The sequence below is a fragment of the Cebidichthys violaceus genome, unplaced genomic scaffold (assembly GCF_023349555.1).
Source record: "Cebidichthys violaceus isolate CVI_PGR_0920_01 unplaced genomic scaffold, fCebVio1.0.p SCAF_46, whole genome shotgun sequence".
NCBI lineage: Eukaryota > Metazoa > Chordata > Actinopteri > Perciformes > Stichaeidae > Cebidichthys > Cebidichthys violaceus.
This window is the reverse complement of record NW_027176661.1, coordinates 1,459,865-1,479,096: the sequence shown is the minus strand read 5'-3', so window position 1 is coordinate 1,479,096 and position 19,232 is coordinate 1,459,865. Positions and strand designations below refer to the sequence as shown.

The window sequence follows — 19,232 nt, the reverse complement described above, 5'->3', positions numbered from 1 at the left end:
GGGTGGGACAAACGGGGCCCGTTAGAAAATCTCAGTATGCCGCTGAGACGGGCGACAAATACGGTCTAGTTCAGAGACCGTGTCTGCTCCGGCGTCCCCCAGCAGCCCCAGCCACATCCAGCTAGTTGGACGCTCCAGGTAGCCTGCTGGGAGTGAAACGGACCTGGGCGTGAGTCATGTCTACATGCTCTCAGATGTGGATCTTTGATATTCAGGGGGAGGGCTCCTTGTCATGGATTTTTTTAAAAAACAACAAAAAAACAGCCAGGAGCCAGGATCTGTGGTAGTGCGAGTATGTGGGTGTTCACCTGCTTCACAGGAGGGAGGCAGAAGCTTTCAAGAGTGAACCAAGTCAAAGAGAGGAGAACAGAGAGGACGACAATCGACTATGACGCACAGCGAAGACTCAGCAGTCGCGAAGGCAGGGATTCAAATTTTACCATGCGGAAAGTTTCAGAGACCGAACCTTTCGCCACATGAACAGAGGGGGGACATTAAATTTGCAAGCTATCCTTCTAACTGCAAGTGAACTGTGGCTTGTGTAACTTGTCAAGGACTCCGGATGTTATGATGGCAGCACAGTATTGTGTTGTGAAAAGTCGGTGAATGGAGGCGTTTGAGCTCCATTGTGCCTTGTAGAGAAAAGGGGAACTCCTTTAACCTGCCTCGCCTTCACTGGCTTAGAAGTTGCATCATTTTGTGCATCTGAGAGATTCATACACACACACACAGAATGCAAGACAGCTGACTGTTAAGAGTGAATTCCTGCCACACAAGGTTGACAAGGTATGGTTACCTCAACCTGCGAGCTCTCGACATAAATCGAGATCTTTTCTCCGACTCCGCTGCACTGACATACTGCAGTTGATAGCTTATCTTTGAGATTTGTGTCGCCCCGTAAGCCAAGATGAAGTCAGAGGAGGGAGGAAAGCCAAACAGTAGAGTGTATACACTCACCAAATACTGTTGGTGATTACCACAACTGGGAACTCTTTACTGTGTTAGTTTGAGCGAAAAAAAAGGGGGGCCTTGGATCTCGTCCAAGCAACCTGCAGCCCAGTTTCCTGTAATCCAAACCAACGACAGGAAATGACCCCAAAACGATGCGTGCAATGCGGAGACAGATGTTGACATGCTGTGGATGACAACCGATGCTCATACTCACCACGTTGAATTTTTGTTTAAGTCTTCCAACTAGAATGATGCCCACTTAAGAGTTTAGTCGTAAGGCTTCAAGACGTATCAATGTTATTCATTTGTTTGTGCATTGCACGGTGTCGCGTAAACAACGTTGAATGGGGAAACACATACAAAAGATCGTGCTGGAGCTAATTTGCAGCCTCATGTCCTTGGGCAAACGTTTAAATTCAGAGTGAGACAAAAAAGCAATATGATAAATCGGTGATAAATTTAATTCCAGCTCCGTCGTGGAAACTCAAATATTTCAGTGTCACTGCAGAATATTTCATTTTGTTCTGCTGCTGTCTTGTTCTGGTTATGAAATCGGGACTTTCTGAGGTTGTTATTCTTTCAAAAATAACTCTATCTGCCAATAACCAAGCTTGATATTGAAATTATGAGGTGCACGTACTGTATGCACACAAAGACACGAGCCTACTTAATGAGTGTAGTATGTCATACAGCCCATTGATGAAGAATAGAACAAACAACTGCGTTTGTTTTAATGTACAAACCCCACGATACAGAGCAGAGAGACACTTCACCTTTCCAATACATCTCCTATATTAACCTTGTCGGTGGAACAGGAAGGTGTGGGCGGGATGGACTGGCGATGGCTGTCCTTCAGGGACGAGTGTTGTGGGTGTGTGTGTGTGTGTGTGTGTGTGTGTGTGAGTGTGTGAGTGCGTAGAGGGGGAGGCTACTATTAGCTTCACTACTGAATGGATTCCATCAGTAGACTGACAGACTGAAGAAAGCAAACCGTGTGATTCATTTACTCCAGCGCCCACTCTCAGATGAACAGTCAAAACACATAGACTGCATAGTTAGGAAATGTCACGGCTCTGAATGCACAATATCAGGCGCGGTGGTGTGGGATTACTCACTTAAAGAAAAGGCTTCTCACAAGGGGTTGATTTCAAAGGACAGAATGACTGATAACCGAGTTAAAACTATGTTGTTTAAAAATATATGTACTTATGAGAAGGAATATATGGCGATTACATGTGCTTGCATGCATGTTTGACAGGGTTATGCTTAAAGATATTTGTTTTTAAAGATATGATTGTTTGGACTTGAACTACTGAAACCATTGATGAAAATGTGATTTTGCTGCAAGAGTCATGAATGGTGCCAAAAGGTCCTTTTAACTATTAAGAGCAATTATTTTACTAAGGAACTTACCACTTTACGTTACCATGTAAAGTGCCTTTGAGTACCTTTTAAAGCGCTATACAAATTAAATGTATTATTATTATTATTATTATTATTATTATTATTATTATAGGGATGGGGTTGACCCCGTTAGCTATGGATGACATCATGTTTCCTGTACGAACGTACTCATTATGTCTACGATAATTGGTTGGTATGTTAAACATTTTAGATATGTGACAATATGTCATAGGTTTCATGCACAAAACAAATTAAAATAATTATATGGTATTCTTTTCTACATCTGGCTCCAAAACCAGCTTTATTTGTTTGATTCAATTTGAGTTGTAGTACGCTTTACATACCGTTTAAAAATGTTTTGGTTTGGTTAATAATTCTGACAAATGACTGAGATATTTCATTTTCACCAGCAATCTAAAAGCAATGTTGTGCAATCCATCTCTTGTGTTTTTGGATCTGTTTGTTGGTGAGCCAATCACTCTGCACCATTAAAATATGCTTTTAAAAGGTATTACATACCACATTTAACTGATTGTGAGCAGATCTTAATGACTTAGAAGTCCTCTGGATTACTTCTACGGTCTCTGAGACTTGGGATCTACTTAGCTAAAATACTTTGTGAATTATTCTCAGATCAAAAGGTTGACAGTTCTAAAGCTCTCCTAACAACTGGCAGCTACTTTTAGCCTTAGCATGTTTTGTGAATATCGCTCCAGAACCTTTGTTCTCCAACAACAAATATTTCGAGCCTCCAAGGGGTCCATATCAGATTTTAAAAAAAGATAGATTTTGGGTGGGGAGTCACTTTAATGCCTCTGTGAAGCAGTCAAAACAAAAGCTGTAATGTCATGGATTTTATAAAGAGGGCATTTGCTGCAGACCTTCCATTTTGAAACGCTTGCATTCATGGTTCATAAAAGAATGGGGATGTATAATAATGGTGAGAAGTTTTGGATAAAGCAAAATGATGCCTTCAGTGGCCAGCTATCTCACAGCAGTCATTTTGCCTGATGATATCTCTGCGTGGTTATGTAAACGCTAAGGAATACAAGGTCATTTTAAGGACCAAGCGCTCCCTGTGGTGCCAAAACTGTTCCATTGACATGTTTCTATGTAACGAGATGAGATTGTCCCCAAACACACTGAGAGACGCATTCAAAAGTGATGCCATGACCATCAGGTCAACGCCAAATGGCTTCCATCACCTCCTCATCAGCAGATCTGAACATCGTGTATCTTTTATGGGATGTCCTGGAGTGCAGAGTGAGTAGTGGATTTTCCACCTCCTTCATCCCTCAAAGCGTTCCTTCTTCAATGAAGGGTAAACATCCAATTACTTACAGTCCAGAACCTGTACGGCAGCACTCCATGAGGGACTGAAACCCCTCCGAAGGGTGGTCCTTCTTCCTTATTAAGCACTTGATGTTCAAACACTGTTTAAGATTTAACTTTAAAAAATATATATTTTCAAAGACATTTTCAACGCCCAGAGACTTCAGTTTCTCTCCGCAGAAATCTCCTTTGCAATAGCGATAGCTAGTTTACGCTATTGCTACAACCAAGTGTGTCCAGGGGTGATTTACACAACGTAAGACCCGAGCGGACGCCACACAGACACACACTTCACGGCCTCTAGCAGTAAACTTTAATGTTCATCGAAGAACCGGTACAGCCGGCCCTCACAAACTCAGAAGTTTGGTCTAAACACAAGCAATTAGGTTTGGTTAGCTGATCACATATCATCAACCTTTGTCACAGCTGCATAACAGCCACAACATGATTAAATTATGCTAGAAAGTAAGTGCAATGCTTCTAGAAAAGTGTCTCTCACAAACATCAAATTGGGTCTTTTACAGGATTATGTTTGACTTATGAAAGGAATTTAATTTCCTTGTATTAAAGAAGATTTCTACGTTAGCCTGCACGTATCGGTATCATCTTAAAAGAAACCTCCATACAAGCAGAGTCCTAAAAATCCTCAATAGTGTATTTTACATACAGAGGTTTGTCTGTATTAGGGAGTAAATTTAAGAAAAGTTCAAAAGAAAACAATGCTCTCATCCTGCTCCCCCAATGGGAGAAAAATGCAGTCTATGGTGCTGTCGTAAGAAAAATGCTGCGTCCGTAATAACATATGGGTTACGTGATGCTATCTTTCTTTCACGATTCTGCTTACATCAATACAATAAGCCGAGTACATCTGTATCCATATAATAAAGGCTGACGTATGAACCCCTACCTGGACTAGTACTTTCCTCAGCGACTGGCAAAGTCAGAGCTTATTCTGCTCCTCAGCGCAGTAATTGGTTGGTCATGTCAGGAAGACAGTGAGAAATTGACGACTAACAGAAAATTCCTCCCTCCTGTTGTGATCATTCGCCACTGTTGAATATTAAAAATGACACATTAAAGAACATTACCTTGAAGCACTTGACTAAAACCAATGTGAGTCCATTTTAATGGCACACTGCTCGCTCATCAGAGCCAATACTTGAGAGGTATTATTATGAATTAGCTGCGCATGCATAACGGCAGGGCGGGGAGTGATAGAAGGACTCCTGTCTTTGGAAATGGAATTCACAACCTTCCCTTCGCTGTATTAAGGCGCTGTCCTACTACAGTATGATAAAGACATTCATATGTGTGGCAACCAGAGGGTGTGATAAACTGTTAGCCATCTTATGCTTATTGATTTTTTTACTCCAGAATATTTACTGGTTTTAATACAAGGGTACAGTAGGTACTGCTGCGGCTAAAGAATGGAACATTCATGTGAAGGGCAGCATAATCCATACTTTTATCACATCCAGCATTTGCTAAAGCGTGGCGGTCTTAAAGCCCCTTGGGGCAAATTTTGTGATTTCTGACATTGGGGGACATAAATACAAATTGACTTGACGGGTCTGCAGAGGGGAGAGCAATGCAGAAGCCCGCGCAGCTGGCGGGGCAGGTTGAGAGCTTCTTGCTAAGCAGCACCCCGTTTTTTAATTATACATGAGGCCGAACTCACAGCGACAGAGAGGAAGTGCTCCTGAGAGTGAGGCCTCGGTGGCACATGGAACACAGGGTGATTGACCAAGTCACTAAAAAGGTCCAGTCCCCCCTCACATCTGAGCGGGCACTGACCCACTACACTGCCGGAGCCCTTGAGAGACGGGGCGAGGAGAAGGTGGGGTGCCCTGTACATCCGCCGCCCTCCCAAGTGGGGTGGAATTTCTGTCCGCATCAATTATTCAAGAGCCATCTTAGATAACAGTCGTGGGGAGGATGGATGAGGTCTATTTCTGTATGGTACTTCATAAGGCTGAAGACAGGAGACATTTTTTATTTTGTGTGCCGGTGCTCCAGACACCGGATAACCAGTACTCTCCTCTCTGCAACGGAGGTAAAAACCTGATGTGTCTTTGAAAAATGCTTTTAACACACTCTCCGCTCTCTCCCTCTTTGCTGACATCCCAAGATGTCAGCAAAGGAGGGAGATGCATATTTCCTGCATCCTATAGGGAACCGAATGTACAGTAGGTGTTGCCAAGAGGGTCTTCTTACAAAGGTGACAAAAGCCATGTAAAACTGTCCCTCGCTCTGTCCTTACACTGTACCCTTCTCAATACTCCTCATCTTTTGTGTTAAGGGACTCCTGGATATCATATTCTTGTGTCATATTCTTTTCTGAGTAACTGCACGCGTGCTACAGTATGAATACTCCTCTTGCAGTCGATGTTTTCTGTGTTCTGGCACCGCGTGAAGTACGTGTTACAAGGCACAACAGCGTATCACGTCGCAGCTGCAAGTGCAAGAGATTTGAAGCTTCCAGCCAAAAAAAGGGGTCACTTCAGTAGCAAGGGTTGACTAAATATTGATAACAATATTAGTAACCGTCATGACTGTGACACATCGGAGAGTCAGACGCATATACACGGACCGTTAGATGATGCATCAGAGACAGCTTTGATATTGCTGGCATGTACAAGAGCAGAGGATGAAAAAACATAAATAACCTTCACTTTTTCTATGAATGTCTGTCTACAAAATATCCCTTTTATAGTGATAATTGCAGCTGCACGATGCACCCTGTTCAAAGAAAGAGAATGAACGGAAGGCAAGTGGTGTTATTTGGGAAATTTGCAGGTTTGGAAGCATGCATTCCCAGGAAAAGCATACATGCTTGATATTTTCCCACATGCAGTTTACCAACACTTTACTATACATGATCCGATAATGCCATCTCCAGTGTAAGTGGCGGGTTTGTGGTGGAATGGAAATGCCAAAGATTCCCTGAGCTATTAAAGTTTGTGCCGCAGCAACATTATTTGTGACATACGAAGGTTCCACCTGAGCAGATTCGAGACATCGTGGAAGCCATTTATTGATTACTGACCAAAAAATGTTGTGCAGCTGCGTTATGTCTTTCCTTTCGTACATTATTTTAACACCTTATTTAATGAATGCTGTGCTGTGAAAGTAGCCAAACTAACTTTTTTTAGCCAAACAAAAAAAAAAAAAAAAAAAGAATAATTTTGTGAATTAATAATGATTATTACATCATTGAACATTAACTCGGCCAACTATTTGTTAAGAAAATTTGCATTCCTAATTAAGCCCAGTGTTTACAATCCAATCTAATTAGATCTATCTAATTAGAACTTCTTACAAATAGGCTGTGGGTTGGACTTAAATGAGGCTCATTTTTCTGCACGGTTAAAGTTCAACTTTGACGCAAAGATTTACTCCAGTGGTTAGATATCAGATTTGTTGGTAGCGAACGTCTTTATTACAGTTATTCTTGTAACATTAATTGTCCAGAAATAGGTTGTAAATAGTTTGGTTTTTTTTAAATAAAGATTTGGCAGCATCTGTTTTGCTTTGTGTGCATAAATAGAGGCTCTGGCGTGTGCATTCATGCTTGGCGTTGAAGCCTGATATCTGTGTGTTCACAGAGTGCCATGCCTACATGTCAGAGGATCTCAGACGTCTGATTGTGACAGAATGTCCTCCGCACGCCTACGGTTATTTCTGTCACACTCTGGGCTCGTTGCGGTTGCAGTCCCGAGCACCGCCTGTGATTCAGCACAGGGACACGGAGGGATGTATACCGGGGTCATATGTCACCTGGGCCGGTCCCTGGTGAACATGGTTCTACTACGTTGGTCCTGTCAGTCCAATAGCCAGTCAGTCAGTTTTTAGGAAAAGGGCTGGGGGGGGGGGGGGGGGGGGGGGGGGGGGGGGGGGGGAGAGAGAGAGAGAGAGAGAGAGAGAGAGAGAGAGAGAGAGAGAGAGAGAGAGAGAGAGAGAGAGAGGCCCCGACTGAAACGGCAGTAAGACAAGTATTCCCTCCAGTCAATCACTATCCACAGAACCGCTCAAATGATGCAGGTTCTCTCGAGAGGCCTGCAGGGTGGAACTGGGTGAAGGGGGACCTAATGTCACACTCGCTACGCTGAATTCGGTTCCTGTCAATTATCATAAGAGACGATGGCTTAGAAGGCTGCCGCTGAACTCTGTAGAGTGCTCAGAGACGCCATTATTACTGGTGTAAATAAAACAAGCATCACTGGGACTCCGTGGGAGGTGTTAATCCCTGACTAATGAACTCTGCCTCTGCCAGTAGCTTCCCTGTTGCATCCCTGGACATCTCCACCCGTGTGTGTGTGTGTGTGTGTGTGTGTGTGTGTGTGTGCGTGCGTGCGTGCGTGCGTGTGTGGTAGGGGATTCAGAAAGAGAGGGACAGGCTCCACTCTCCCGTCCCTCAGCCTGACAGGCAGAACTCAGCCACACAATTTCACGGTTTGTGGGCAGTACACACCATTGCTTTCCCATCCCTGAGACCCACAGAGTGTGTGTGTGTGTGTGTGTGTGTGTGTGTATGTGTGTGTGTATATATGAGTGTGTGTTAGCCTGTGCATATAAACAAGAACAGACACACACACACACCACCTCCGCTATTAATACCAGGGAAAAGAAGAAATCAAATATTAATCCTTCAACACCCACCTGGAATTGAAAAAAAAAAAAAAATGAGTTGACTTACCATTTTGTTATTGATTTCATGAAAATGAATTTCACAGACTTTCTCTACGATGTCTTCACTCTCAAAAGTTATGAAGCCAAATCCTATGCGGAGAGAGAAACAGAGAAGGGGGGGAGGAGAGAGAATGGGGTTAGTGGAGAGCCTTAACAAAAACTTCTGCAACTAAAAGGAAAAATGCACCGAAGAAGAAATATTATCACGAGCCAGATCCAGAAACTATGCGGGGACATCTGTGGAGATTGGCTTGGGCATGGAGGAGAACAAGTGAACACGACAGACATTGTCCTCTTTAAATCAGGAATATGATGAAATCTGCCACATTATTAAGGGCACTCGAGGACCTCTTGTACAAAGAGAAGATGGAAAAACAGCACAAAGCTCATTTAATGAGATTCAGGGAGCTAGGGCCCAGCATCTGAATTTCATTAAATGCATTTTGTGTCCTTTTTATTGAAATCTCACTGTATAACAAGCCCTCGTTTTTATGTTAATGTGGGCCTTAGAAAGAATGTGCCGTTGACAGTGGGATTTTCAAGCCATATTTATAGGATAAAAGCTTAACCCCTCTTTTAGCACAAAGACAGAGAGGCACGATGGTTTCAGACTTTTGAACACAAGTGGATTGCAATGCTCTCCTCTGTGTTGTGATGGTGACGCACAAAGCAATCTAGCTTCTGTATAGCCGGGGTTGAAAAGGGAAACTGATATTCTATTACTTTTGCAAAAGAAGGAAACAACACAAAAAAAAGAGAAACAGTTAGTGAATAAAGCAGCAAGTGGCACTGAAAGGAGATGAGTTTCTTTTGAAAATGGCAAACACCCCACGATGAAATAAAATCAGCCCGGATGGGGCTTAAACCGCCGTCACCGCAGACAAGCATCCAATCCGACTGACGCGCACTCCACAGACAGCACCGTCAATTCATCGTCACGTCGTCAGATCACACAGTATCAAATAGTCACCTACTGAATGTAAGAAGGCACTACTGACACACTAAAGACAACATTTCAGAAATCACCTGTTGACCGAGCCGACGGCGGTTAATATTCGCCCGTTGTTACGAGTCGAGACAGATCCATGTGTTCATTCTATTTCAAGGTTAAAGACTCGGGGAGAGCCTTTCAGAGCCAAGCCTCCTGCACATGTGCAGACATTCACACACCATCCACTCCATGTACCAGTAGGGCACGCACACACACATTGGTCAGCTGTCACAGATTCTGATTGTACCGTCTACAGCCAACATCATCCATCGATCTGACAATTATATCCTCATTTACTCCATCAATTGTTTTTATAACGTCATTTTGATCATGTTTACAATGTCAAGATGTAGTGAAACATTGCCGTCACAGTTCCCCAAAGTCAAAGTCGAGGTCTTCAAATGCCTCAATTGTCCAACCGACAAATCAAAACCCAATGAAGTTCATTGATGTGAAAACAGAGAAAGAGTGAAAATATGATTCAAGCTGAAAACCAAAGAAATCCAATTAAACGATCACTCATCTTTCAAAACTGTTTCATTTAAATTTTCTGTTGATTATCTAAATGAGTAATCTCCTCATCATTGCAGCTCTAGCTGACACTCAGGTAGTTTTCCTGTAATATCTCTGGCTGTATTATACCATTGCTGGCTATGTTGGATTGCTTTGTGGCAGTATTGGATTCCTAGGATTTCTGAATCGATGTGAGTAAATACCTTATTTCTAAAGTATTTTATTCGCTGGAGAAGCCAATTCCCATTTGGATACATAAATGCTTTACCAAAATTATGATATCATACCGATATCACAATATTAAATCACACGTATCACATTGACTAATTAAATTTCACCCATATTACCCACCCCTACTGTATGCATGTTGTTTGGTAAGTATCTTGATGCAGGAAGCGGCAAAATGAAGTGTGTGTACTACGATACATTAGGGTCTTTAGTAGCTTATCCCATAAACTCATCAGATCATCCAGAAAAACACGACCGTCTTTGTCAGGAGCTGCTACCTACTAGCCGGCCCATCACAAACCACCGGCATCCAGAGTTTTGTCATAAAGTCTTTATCTCTCACTGGCATTTTTCTTTTCTGCTCTTCCTCCAGCTCCTCCTCCACAAATAACAAAAGATCCTCCTGAAGGCCGCTACTGACGCAAGCTAGAACATATCAAAGCAGCCCTGTCAAAAGAAGGGCTGGAAAACCTAATGTGTGAGCTGATTAAACATGGACAACATCGAATCTAATGAGATCTTATGAGACAGAATATCAATTTCCACTGAGACGTCTCAACACTGAGCTGCAGCTGGAGGGGGGGGGGGGGGCTGCATCCTCTTCTCGCGCTCACCCCACCTTCATGCCAGCACGAGGAGCACTTTTGACAACCAACAAATCAACCGCTAGGAGTAATTTGTCACGGAGGAGTGTAGGTAGAGGGAGTGGAGTCTACGGGGGGGAGGAGAAAAAGGTGAGGTGAAACGAGAGGAGGGTTGGAGGGGGGGGGGGGTTGAAAGACAGAAAAAGTGACAAGGAGAGGGGTTAACACACATGGCCCCTGTCGCCACACTCCTTCCTGCCGCCACAGGCAGCTCCTCCATCAACTGACAGAACATTTTCCACTGCACCATTATATCCACCGGGGTCAGGGCCGAGCCACACCACCACGGCTGCCACCAGCAGGGCCCCTGCACCCATGACTGGATCTGTTTAAATGAACAAAAAGACATTTTCGCTGTAGTGGGGGACTACTTTTGCGACGTGTCCTGTAGACCAACACGGAAAAGAAACAAAACATCCCTATTTTTTCTCTCTCATTGGCTCAGCACACGGCTTCTTGGTCAGTGCCCCCCCCCCCCCCCCCCCCGTGGACCGTCTGAACTTCTGGCCCCCGTCCATTACAGCGCAGTCCTTTGCTCTACTATCTACTATCTACTATTTTACAGACCTCACAGACAATCACAGGCCATGGGAACAGCGGCAACAGAAACATTCCTCACTCCCAGTTCTCCTCCTGCGGGGGGTGTCGGCAGAGAGAGAGAGATTGTCCTCACGCGTCTCGGCCCCTCTCTTCAAACCATCCGCACGTGGCAGGAGGCTGACCTCAGCGAGACTATTAAAGACTGTCAGTGGCGACAGACAGGAGGAGAGAGGCGTCAATGAAGAACCTTCCCACACACACGCAGCTTGAACAATACCCTGTAAATGGAAACGCATGGATTTTATTTTGGGGTAGGCAGGCGGATAATAGGTGTTGTGTGGCTACTGGCTGAGGCCTCTTGGCTACACTTGCTCACACTTATTAGCCAGAGCTGGGCTCGGCCCTCATCTCATCGCTCCGCACAATCGGCAGGGAGCCTACTTTCACGGCCCTTTACCACCTTCATCATACTCGCTCTTTATTTCACACTCATTCCAGGTTTCTCCGCTTCTGTTGCTCAAATGCATTCACCCCCCCCCCCACACACCCCCACACCCCCTTCCTCCCTTCACTCCCACCCCGCACCCCTCCCAACCTGGGAAAAAGCTGATTCTGCCAGAAGCAGATAATGGAGGCGCTTGCAAATTGATGCAGCAAAGTTGACTTTGACTTGAAAAGTGGCGTTGCAGCTTTAAATTAAGTTTGAAACTTAACAGGATCCTCTAATGTGTTCAACCCCCCGATGTAAAGTGGGTTTAAATGCTCCTCTTACGTTTTTACTTTCGATGCCTGACGTGACTTCCATCTGCACGGCACAGATATTTTAAAAAATATGACAGTAAATAAAAATAATATCATCCTCATTTAGCCTTTAAAAAAATATGAGCTTGTCGACGTGGTTGTGGGATGAGTATTATTATCAGTAGTAGTGTCAGTTATTGCCTGTGTGAGTATGCACACGAGGCAGAGTTAAGAGGCAGTAAATTTACAACTGCTGCAGGAAGCAGGCATCCCCCGACTCCCTAATGACTGCAGCTAAATATACCACAATAAGTACATGAGAGCGAATGTAAAGCACACATGTATCATCAGTACAGATCTGGAGCTTATTACCTGCACCTCTTCAAGGTTGATGTTAAGCATGAACTGAATATAAAAAGGTGTAGAGGCTGACACTGATTGGACCTCACTGTCCTGGTACATGTGACATATTACACATGTAAACCTGCACGCGCACACACACACACACACACACACACACACACACACACACACGTATGTATGTATGACGAGGCGACCCTCTCAAGTGTGAAACCGCCACAACACTGGCTACTGTATTGCATTATTTGAGTTGATGCAGCCTCTTAAATATCCAAAACCCATCACCATGTATATCTAATGCTCTGACAATAGGCCTTTATGTAGCTCCCGATTAAAACTGCATCCAATGAGAGCAGCCTGCTACTGAACACTGGCCCGGTCAACACAGTAAGGAAGTGGGGCAACCTGGAGGAAGTGTCAGACGTGTCCTCTGGGACGCAGCAGGAAAGGAATGAACCCCCCCCCGTGCACCCGATGGGTATTGCACATGCACAAACACACGTGTCCTGTACATGTACGGTTGGCTGCTAGGTCATCGGTGCAGGTCACCTGCAGCAACAACTGCTCCTCCTATACTCCCCCCTTCTGAACTGGTTATCCTGCCTTAATTATGCATGGTCCAACCTTCATCCGTCCAATCAGGAGTGAGTCTACAGAGAGCTCCTGCACCGCCTGACTGCCTGTGTGCCCCAGCCTCCGAGCCCCATCTCCTTGTAATGCAGAGAAGCAGACAGAGACAGTCCGAACACCCACGGCACAGTTAGAGGCCTTTGATCAGTATTTCCGTCTGCTATTAGAGACCCAGAGCCCCGGGCGTTAATCCCCTGTTTAATACAGTTAACGGCATGAACTCTCTAACAGCACAGGGCGCTTATAGTAGAGGAAAGAGAATAGAGGAAGAGCAAATTTGTAAAATAAATAAATAAATGCTCGCCTCCTGAAATGAAGTGTGCTTGAAAACACAGACGAATATATGGCGCGTTAGAAATGTATTTGTCAAACAAACTTCACTGAAGTATCAGTATTGATATACTAATGCTGATAAGTATTCGGGAAGTGGAGAGTTAGAAAGTCTTTGAAATTTCATTCAAATTCAGTTTGTGAAAAATAGTGTAATAATCGAGGCATGGCGACAAGGCCAAATTCGTCTATGATATAGGTAATTCATTTCATATCTCACTGACGATATATATCATAATACAGCACGCTTCCTGGTATTTCAATAAATAAATAGTCTATAGGAAATAACCACAAGGTCTTGCATACACCTGTGTGAATCAGATACTTGATAAATGAAAAGTTCTAAGTATTTCCTCATGTAATTAGGAACCTAAGTGCAAAATAATCAGATTTTCTGAGAAATCTGAGTGAGTATGTGTTTGTCAATGAAAGACAATGAATAATCATATTGAATTATCACCCAGCCCTTCTGATAATCAACACACTTAAGGAGGAGGATGTAATAAATGTTATCAGAAAATACAAATAAATAAGACAGACTGAAGACAAGGAAAGAAGGAGTCTTAAGAAAAATAACAGAGCTGTCAGCTGAGGTCTGTAGGCCAGACATAAGTGATGTTGTCCTCCTTATTGGAAATATAATAAAATAGGTGTTTATATTTGACATTGAATAGAAAAAAAAATATGCATGTTTTGTATTGTATTGGTTAACATAGAGACAAACACACAGAGAGGGGACAGAAAGACGGAGCGATGAACAAATAAATGTGACTGCTTTGACGCGAGTGCGTGGGGGAAAGTGAAGATGGACGATGCAAAATTTATCACTGAAGTGTACAGTACAGTGAGCCATGAGCCAAGACAATGCTCGTAAAGATAAGACCTGTCGTGTTGTTGGTTTAGCTCTACGATCACAACATAAATATGTTCCGTTTCTTTTCCCCTGTTGATGCATTTGTCCTCCTTGTAAGGCATCGTGTTTGGGGATATGCTCGGCTAGAGCAGGTAAACCGTGGACAGATAGGAAACTAACTATCTCGTCAATGACCGCTTGTTTGTTTCTTCATCAGATCAGAGCCTAAATCAAAAGAGTACAAGACATCGAAACAACAGCCCTCACATGTATCTATTCGCAGTGGCCCCTGACGTTTTACAGCTAATGCACAGACGGCTAAATCAGGACCATTAAAAGACTCGACTACCAGGTTTTGTAGCATGATCAATCCACAAAGTTTAAACACACTCACTGAAAAGACGTGTTTGTTAAAAGAGACCGGAAAACTACAAAAAGCCTTTGCATGTGTTATGTATCCAGGTAAGTAATAATACAAAGCATGGATTAAGGCCATATTGAATAATGTTAATGAACGCTGCCTTGAGCATTTTATTTACTCCGTGTTAAGTGTCTGACTCATCTGCTGAAGCCCCGTTAGCCTTAATATTAATCAAATGAGCCATCAGCGTCCGCTAGCTGTGTCTCAACACTGTAATGCAGCGTTACAGCCAGAGTGCTCCACAGATGTTGTTGTAAAAAAAAAAAAGAGCACTTTCTAATGGGAAATGGATAGGTTTAGTATGTGCTGCAGAATGTAGTTTATTTAGGACAATAAAACACTTTGTGTAGGTGGACGAATGCAACAGCCCCCCCGGGACTTCACCAACGCTGATCTGTCTGTGGACTTGGTCTGCCCACTGTGCGGTATGTCAACCCACAATTTGACGGCAACATAAAAGGTGATGATTATGTGTAGGCGGTTGTCCGCACAAGCATCAGGTGGTAGAAGAGCTGGCTAAGAATCCGGCCACAATTACCAAATATTGTGTTTTTAGTTGGTTCAGCAGCTCGGAGGCTTTTTAAAAGCTGGAACGTATTAGCTTGGACAACAGTTTAGAGGACATCTAATTACAGATGATCAGAGATGTCACGGAGGAGCTTTTAATTACAGAATGAAATAAAGTGTCAGGCCAGAGAACAATTAGACAGATGTCAGCGTGTTGTTTCCTTCACTCTTGGCCTTCATCATTTTATGCACCATAACCCCCAGTTGGGTTCGCACTTATCAGTTCAGAACATTGGCCATCTTTTCAGACATTCTGGTCAATCAATGAAATATCTGAATTCATCTTGATTTCTGCACACTTCAGATAGAACATAGGACGTCCAACACTGAAAAACAGGCAATGGAACAGAAAAAATAGTTGATGGAATTATTAGGGGCGGCACTATTTGAACAATCGACCATGTGGTGGCATGTGAAAAATCTGTAATTAAACAAATGACCATTCCATTCTGGCTATACAGGGTTCTAAATGTTTGATTTTACATAGAATTGCTTGGCTTCCCCCAATAATGCATGATATATAGCCAATGTCCTGTACTTTCAATCAATCTCCTTAATGACCGTGTAGATAAGTCGCACTATCCAAATTTGCGGGACCTTCAGAGCAGCGTATTGGTGATAGCCTCAGATAGGCTAAATAACAACAGTAGGCCTCTATTTCAAAATCAAGGAACACATTTATAAATCAGAGCACTCACATAAGACTGTAGGTCTATCAGAGCGGTGAATATATTTTCTCTCTCTTCCCTTCTGTCTGTTTATCAATCTCCCCAGCTCAGTTTCAGTACACCGGACAGCGCCTCACCTACACACAATAAACCATGTCAATCCAGAAGCAAACAAACCCAAAACAAACCTGATTCCACGATCAGTTGACAAGAGGCAAGACGTGACAAATGAGATTCGACTACGTAAATTCTTAAAGCCTTTACTTGTATTTTTTATGTGCAATTTAAATATATTTTTTTTCAAACTGTTGTTTTTTTGCCATGAGTCCTTTCACATAGAACGCAAATAATATGCAACTAAAAAGCAAAGTCCATTTTTTTTGGAGCGATTTTCTGAGCTTCTGCACTGCGAATAAAGGCACCAACCCCAACTACGTTGTGTGACATTCAATACGTATACTTAGAATTGTACAACAACACGGACGCTCCCTGGTCCAAAGCCAAGACGGCAAATTGTTTTACTCCTTTCAACCTCGACATGTCAAAATCACTAAAATACGTTACAGTAGCTTGGGCTATACAACAAGAGCTCAGATACCTGCAAGAATCCTTTCAACCTTTTTCACTGAAAAAAAGTGATGCAACTGTCACTAATTTATAATCATTCCTAGCATGAATAGTTCGGATTTGAAAAATTCCCAGGTGGGCGTTTACTTGACTTGCCCTCAGAGAGTAAAGTCTTTTAGCCCGGGGCTATACATTACTATATCCCTACATACAGCATACTACTCTTTGCATCTACCCACCTACTTTAAAACCAGGATTTGAGACTTGCAAAATGATATGCATGGATGTAGTGTATGCTTTTTATTAAATGTTTAACATACCATATGCCTCATTCCTCTGCATTTTCTGCAGAGCAACCGGGCTCAGCATGCATGCCGAGGGAACTAGTTTGTCTGTGCCTCTATGTAGGTCAGCTTTCAGAGTTGGCCATCAATTTCTACTGTCCTACTTTAGGAGACACCCCGTCTCCGTACAAACACACACACACACACACAAACAGGAGGGCACAACGTTCGTGTTACGCGGGACTGCTGTGACCTGGACTCTTATTTTGACCATGTTGTCATTGATTCGATTTATGCTCTAACTACAGACATGTATTCAAACGTTCGGCAATAATTGTCAAACATTATCACGAGCTATAACTTCAACGCACGTCGGTCCACACACATCTGGGCTGTCAACATGCCCAGTTTCAGCCGGGCCAGAGGTAAAAAGGCATACTGTGTCGACAGCAACACAGAAGGTGCACTTGTGAAATGAATGCAGCTCTCTCCACCTCTTTATTGCACTTTGAAACACCCTCTTACTCAAGAAAGACCCTCATTAGTGCCAAACAATATAGCCATAAGTGTGAATTTCGTTCCTTCTATATGATCACAGGGCTGCTTTAGCAACAACTGAATGGAAGCAATTATCCATGGAGAAGGTGACTAACTACCCCTTTACTCCCCGACAGCAGTCTAAAAGCGGTAAGCCATTAAGAGCTAAAAAAAAAGGGGGCACTTGATGAAGAATTCAAAGCAATGTAAGAGAAAAAAGGAGAATTATCTTTTGATCAATATAAAGAATATAGTTTGGATTATTTTGAAACGACACACTTGCTGAGGTATAGATAACAAGGACTTCACTGGAATAAAAAAAAAAAAAAAAAAGCGTGACAAAATGCAAGGCCAACCACAAAGTGAAGTAACCGATAACAGCAGAGGAAATGTGTCGGGCACGTTTCACCCAAAGGTTGGCTGCCAGAGAGCCGAGCATGTTCACAAGTGCCTATCTGTGTCATCAGATGGAGGGAAACCAGCCTGCAGGTCAAACGTGACAAAAGGGCCTCTGTCCATTTGTAAAGCAGCCGCAGCTCAGGCCCCGAGGACAGACCAGCCTCCTTTAAAAAGAGGTGCCATTTATCATTATAAATCATTTTAAAGTATCAGTACAGCATTGCAAAATCGTTCCATTGCAAGTAGAAATACGCCAAAACCAAAAGTATGTAAGTAGAAGCAAAATGCACTGTAGTATCAAACGGTTATTCCAAAGAATTATGGCCTGTTTTATGAGTATTACATTGTCATTTATGTGCAAGCAAAGTTTTAATGTTGTAGCTGGTCCAGATGAAGCTAAACTTGTCTAATGACCGAAGACAAGTCCCAGCAGACAACATATAGAAGGGCTACTGGCAGCAGTAACACTGACACACTAACACATATACTAGGACGTTAGTGGAGCTCAGGACTCCGTCTAGCCGAGGGCTGAGTGATATGGAGATAATCTAAATATCACAGTATTTTGGGGGAGTGGTGCCTTCACTCATATATATTCACAAATTAGAGTTTTCATATATAGTCATCAGTAATGACTAAGTGGGTAAAGGCAAAAATAACAGAACAGCTAGAACAGTCTGGGAAGTTCAGAACATTACATCTTTTTACATTATTGCAGCCTTTTAAACCAGGAAAGGACAACATGTTTGCCATATTACGATATCCACAATCTAAGACAATATTTAGTCTCATAACACTTCATTGTTATTACATCGTTATACTGCCCAGCCCTAGCCACTACATTAAAGAAAAAACTATGTATTTGATTTTAAATTAAGCCAAAAGCAAGGGATGGGACAACAAAGCAAATCGTAAACAAGTAACTAATTACATAAATATAGAGGAGCAATGAGATAAAAACATGCCCCTCTGAAATGCTGCGTATAAGTACATGTATGGCGTTCCAGTATAATTTAGTATTTCCTGATCTGGAGAAGCCAGTTTATTCCTCGCCATTTGAAGAGCTTTTCTTTTCTTGTCATTGCACCTCTGTGATTGCTAAAGCTGTTTTAAAATCAGACAAGTAGCATCACTTGCTGGGAGGTTCATGATTAATCACAATATATTCAGTTTCATATTCCACTTCACAAAGTGATAGCACATTCATGAACATAATGGACTTGGATGGATCCTCGTTATCCTTGAACACGTGACCTAAGTGAGACTAGAGCTCTGTGTGGTTTTTACGCTGTAAAAACATGTTCATTGAATTCCGTGGAGCCCAGCAACGTCAAACATTTGGTCCCTGATATGTGCAATCTGACTGGGAGGTTGGGCTCTAGAAACACATGTTGGTAATGTAGAGCTCAACACTGACACTCGACAGCAAAAACACAGTATTCTTGCAGTCTGTGGCAATTAGGTCATGAGAATACTTGGTCGGGTTCCCAATAAAATCGGTCCATTTGGGAAAGGAAAAGCTGCTCTCTTGTTTTCTCTCTTTCTCTCTGTGCGACTTCCTTCCTCTCTCTATATTTGTAATA

The 19,232-nt window shown here is 42.8% G+C and overlaps 1 protein-coding gene across 3 annotated transcripts in view; it reads right to left on the bottom strand.

The window, feature by feature from the left end:
* LOC137886860 (RNA-binding protein Musashi homolog 2-like) overlaps positions 1 to 19,232 on the bottom strand; it is a 184,730-nt gene that overhangs the window by 53,909 nt on the left and 111,589 nt on the right. For all 3 annotated transcript variants that reach the window (XM_068729523.1, XM_068729521.1, XM_068729522.1), the window contains one exon: positions 8,384 to 8,466. In XM_068729523.1, coding sequence (XP_068585624.1) covers positions 8,384 to 8,466 — 83 coding nt within the window. The remainder of the gene's footprint in view (positions 1 to 8,383; positions 8,467 to 19,232) is intronic.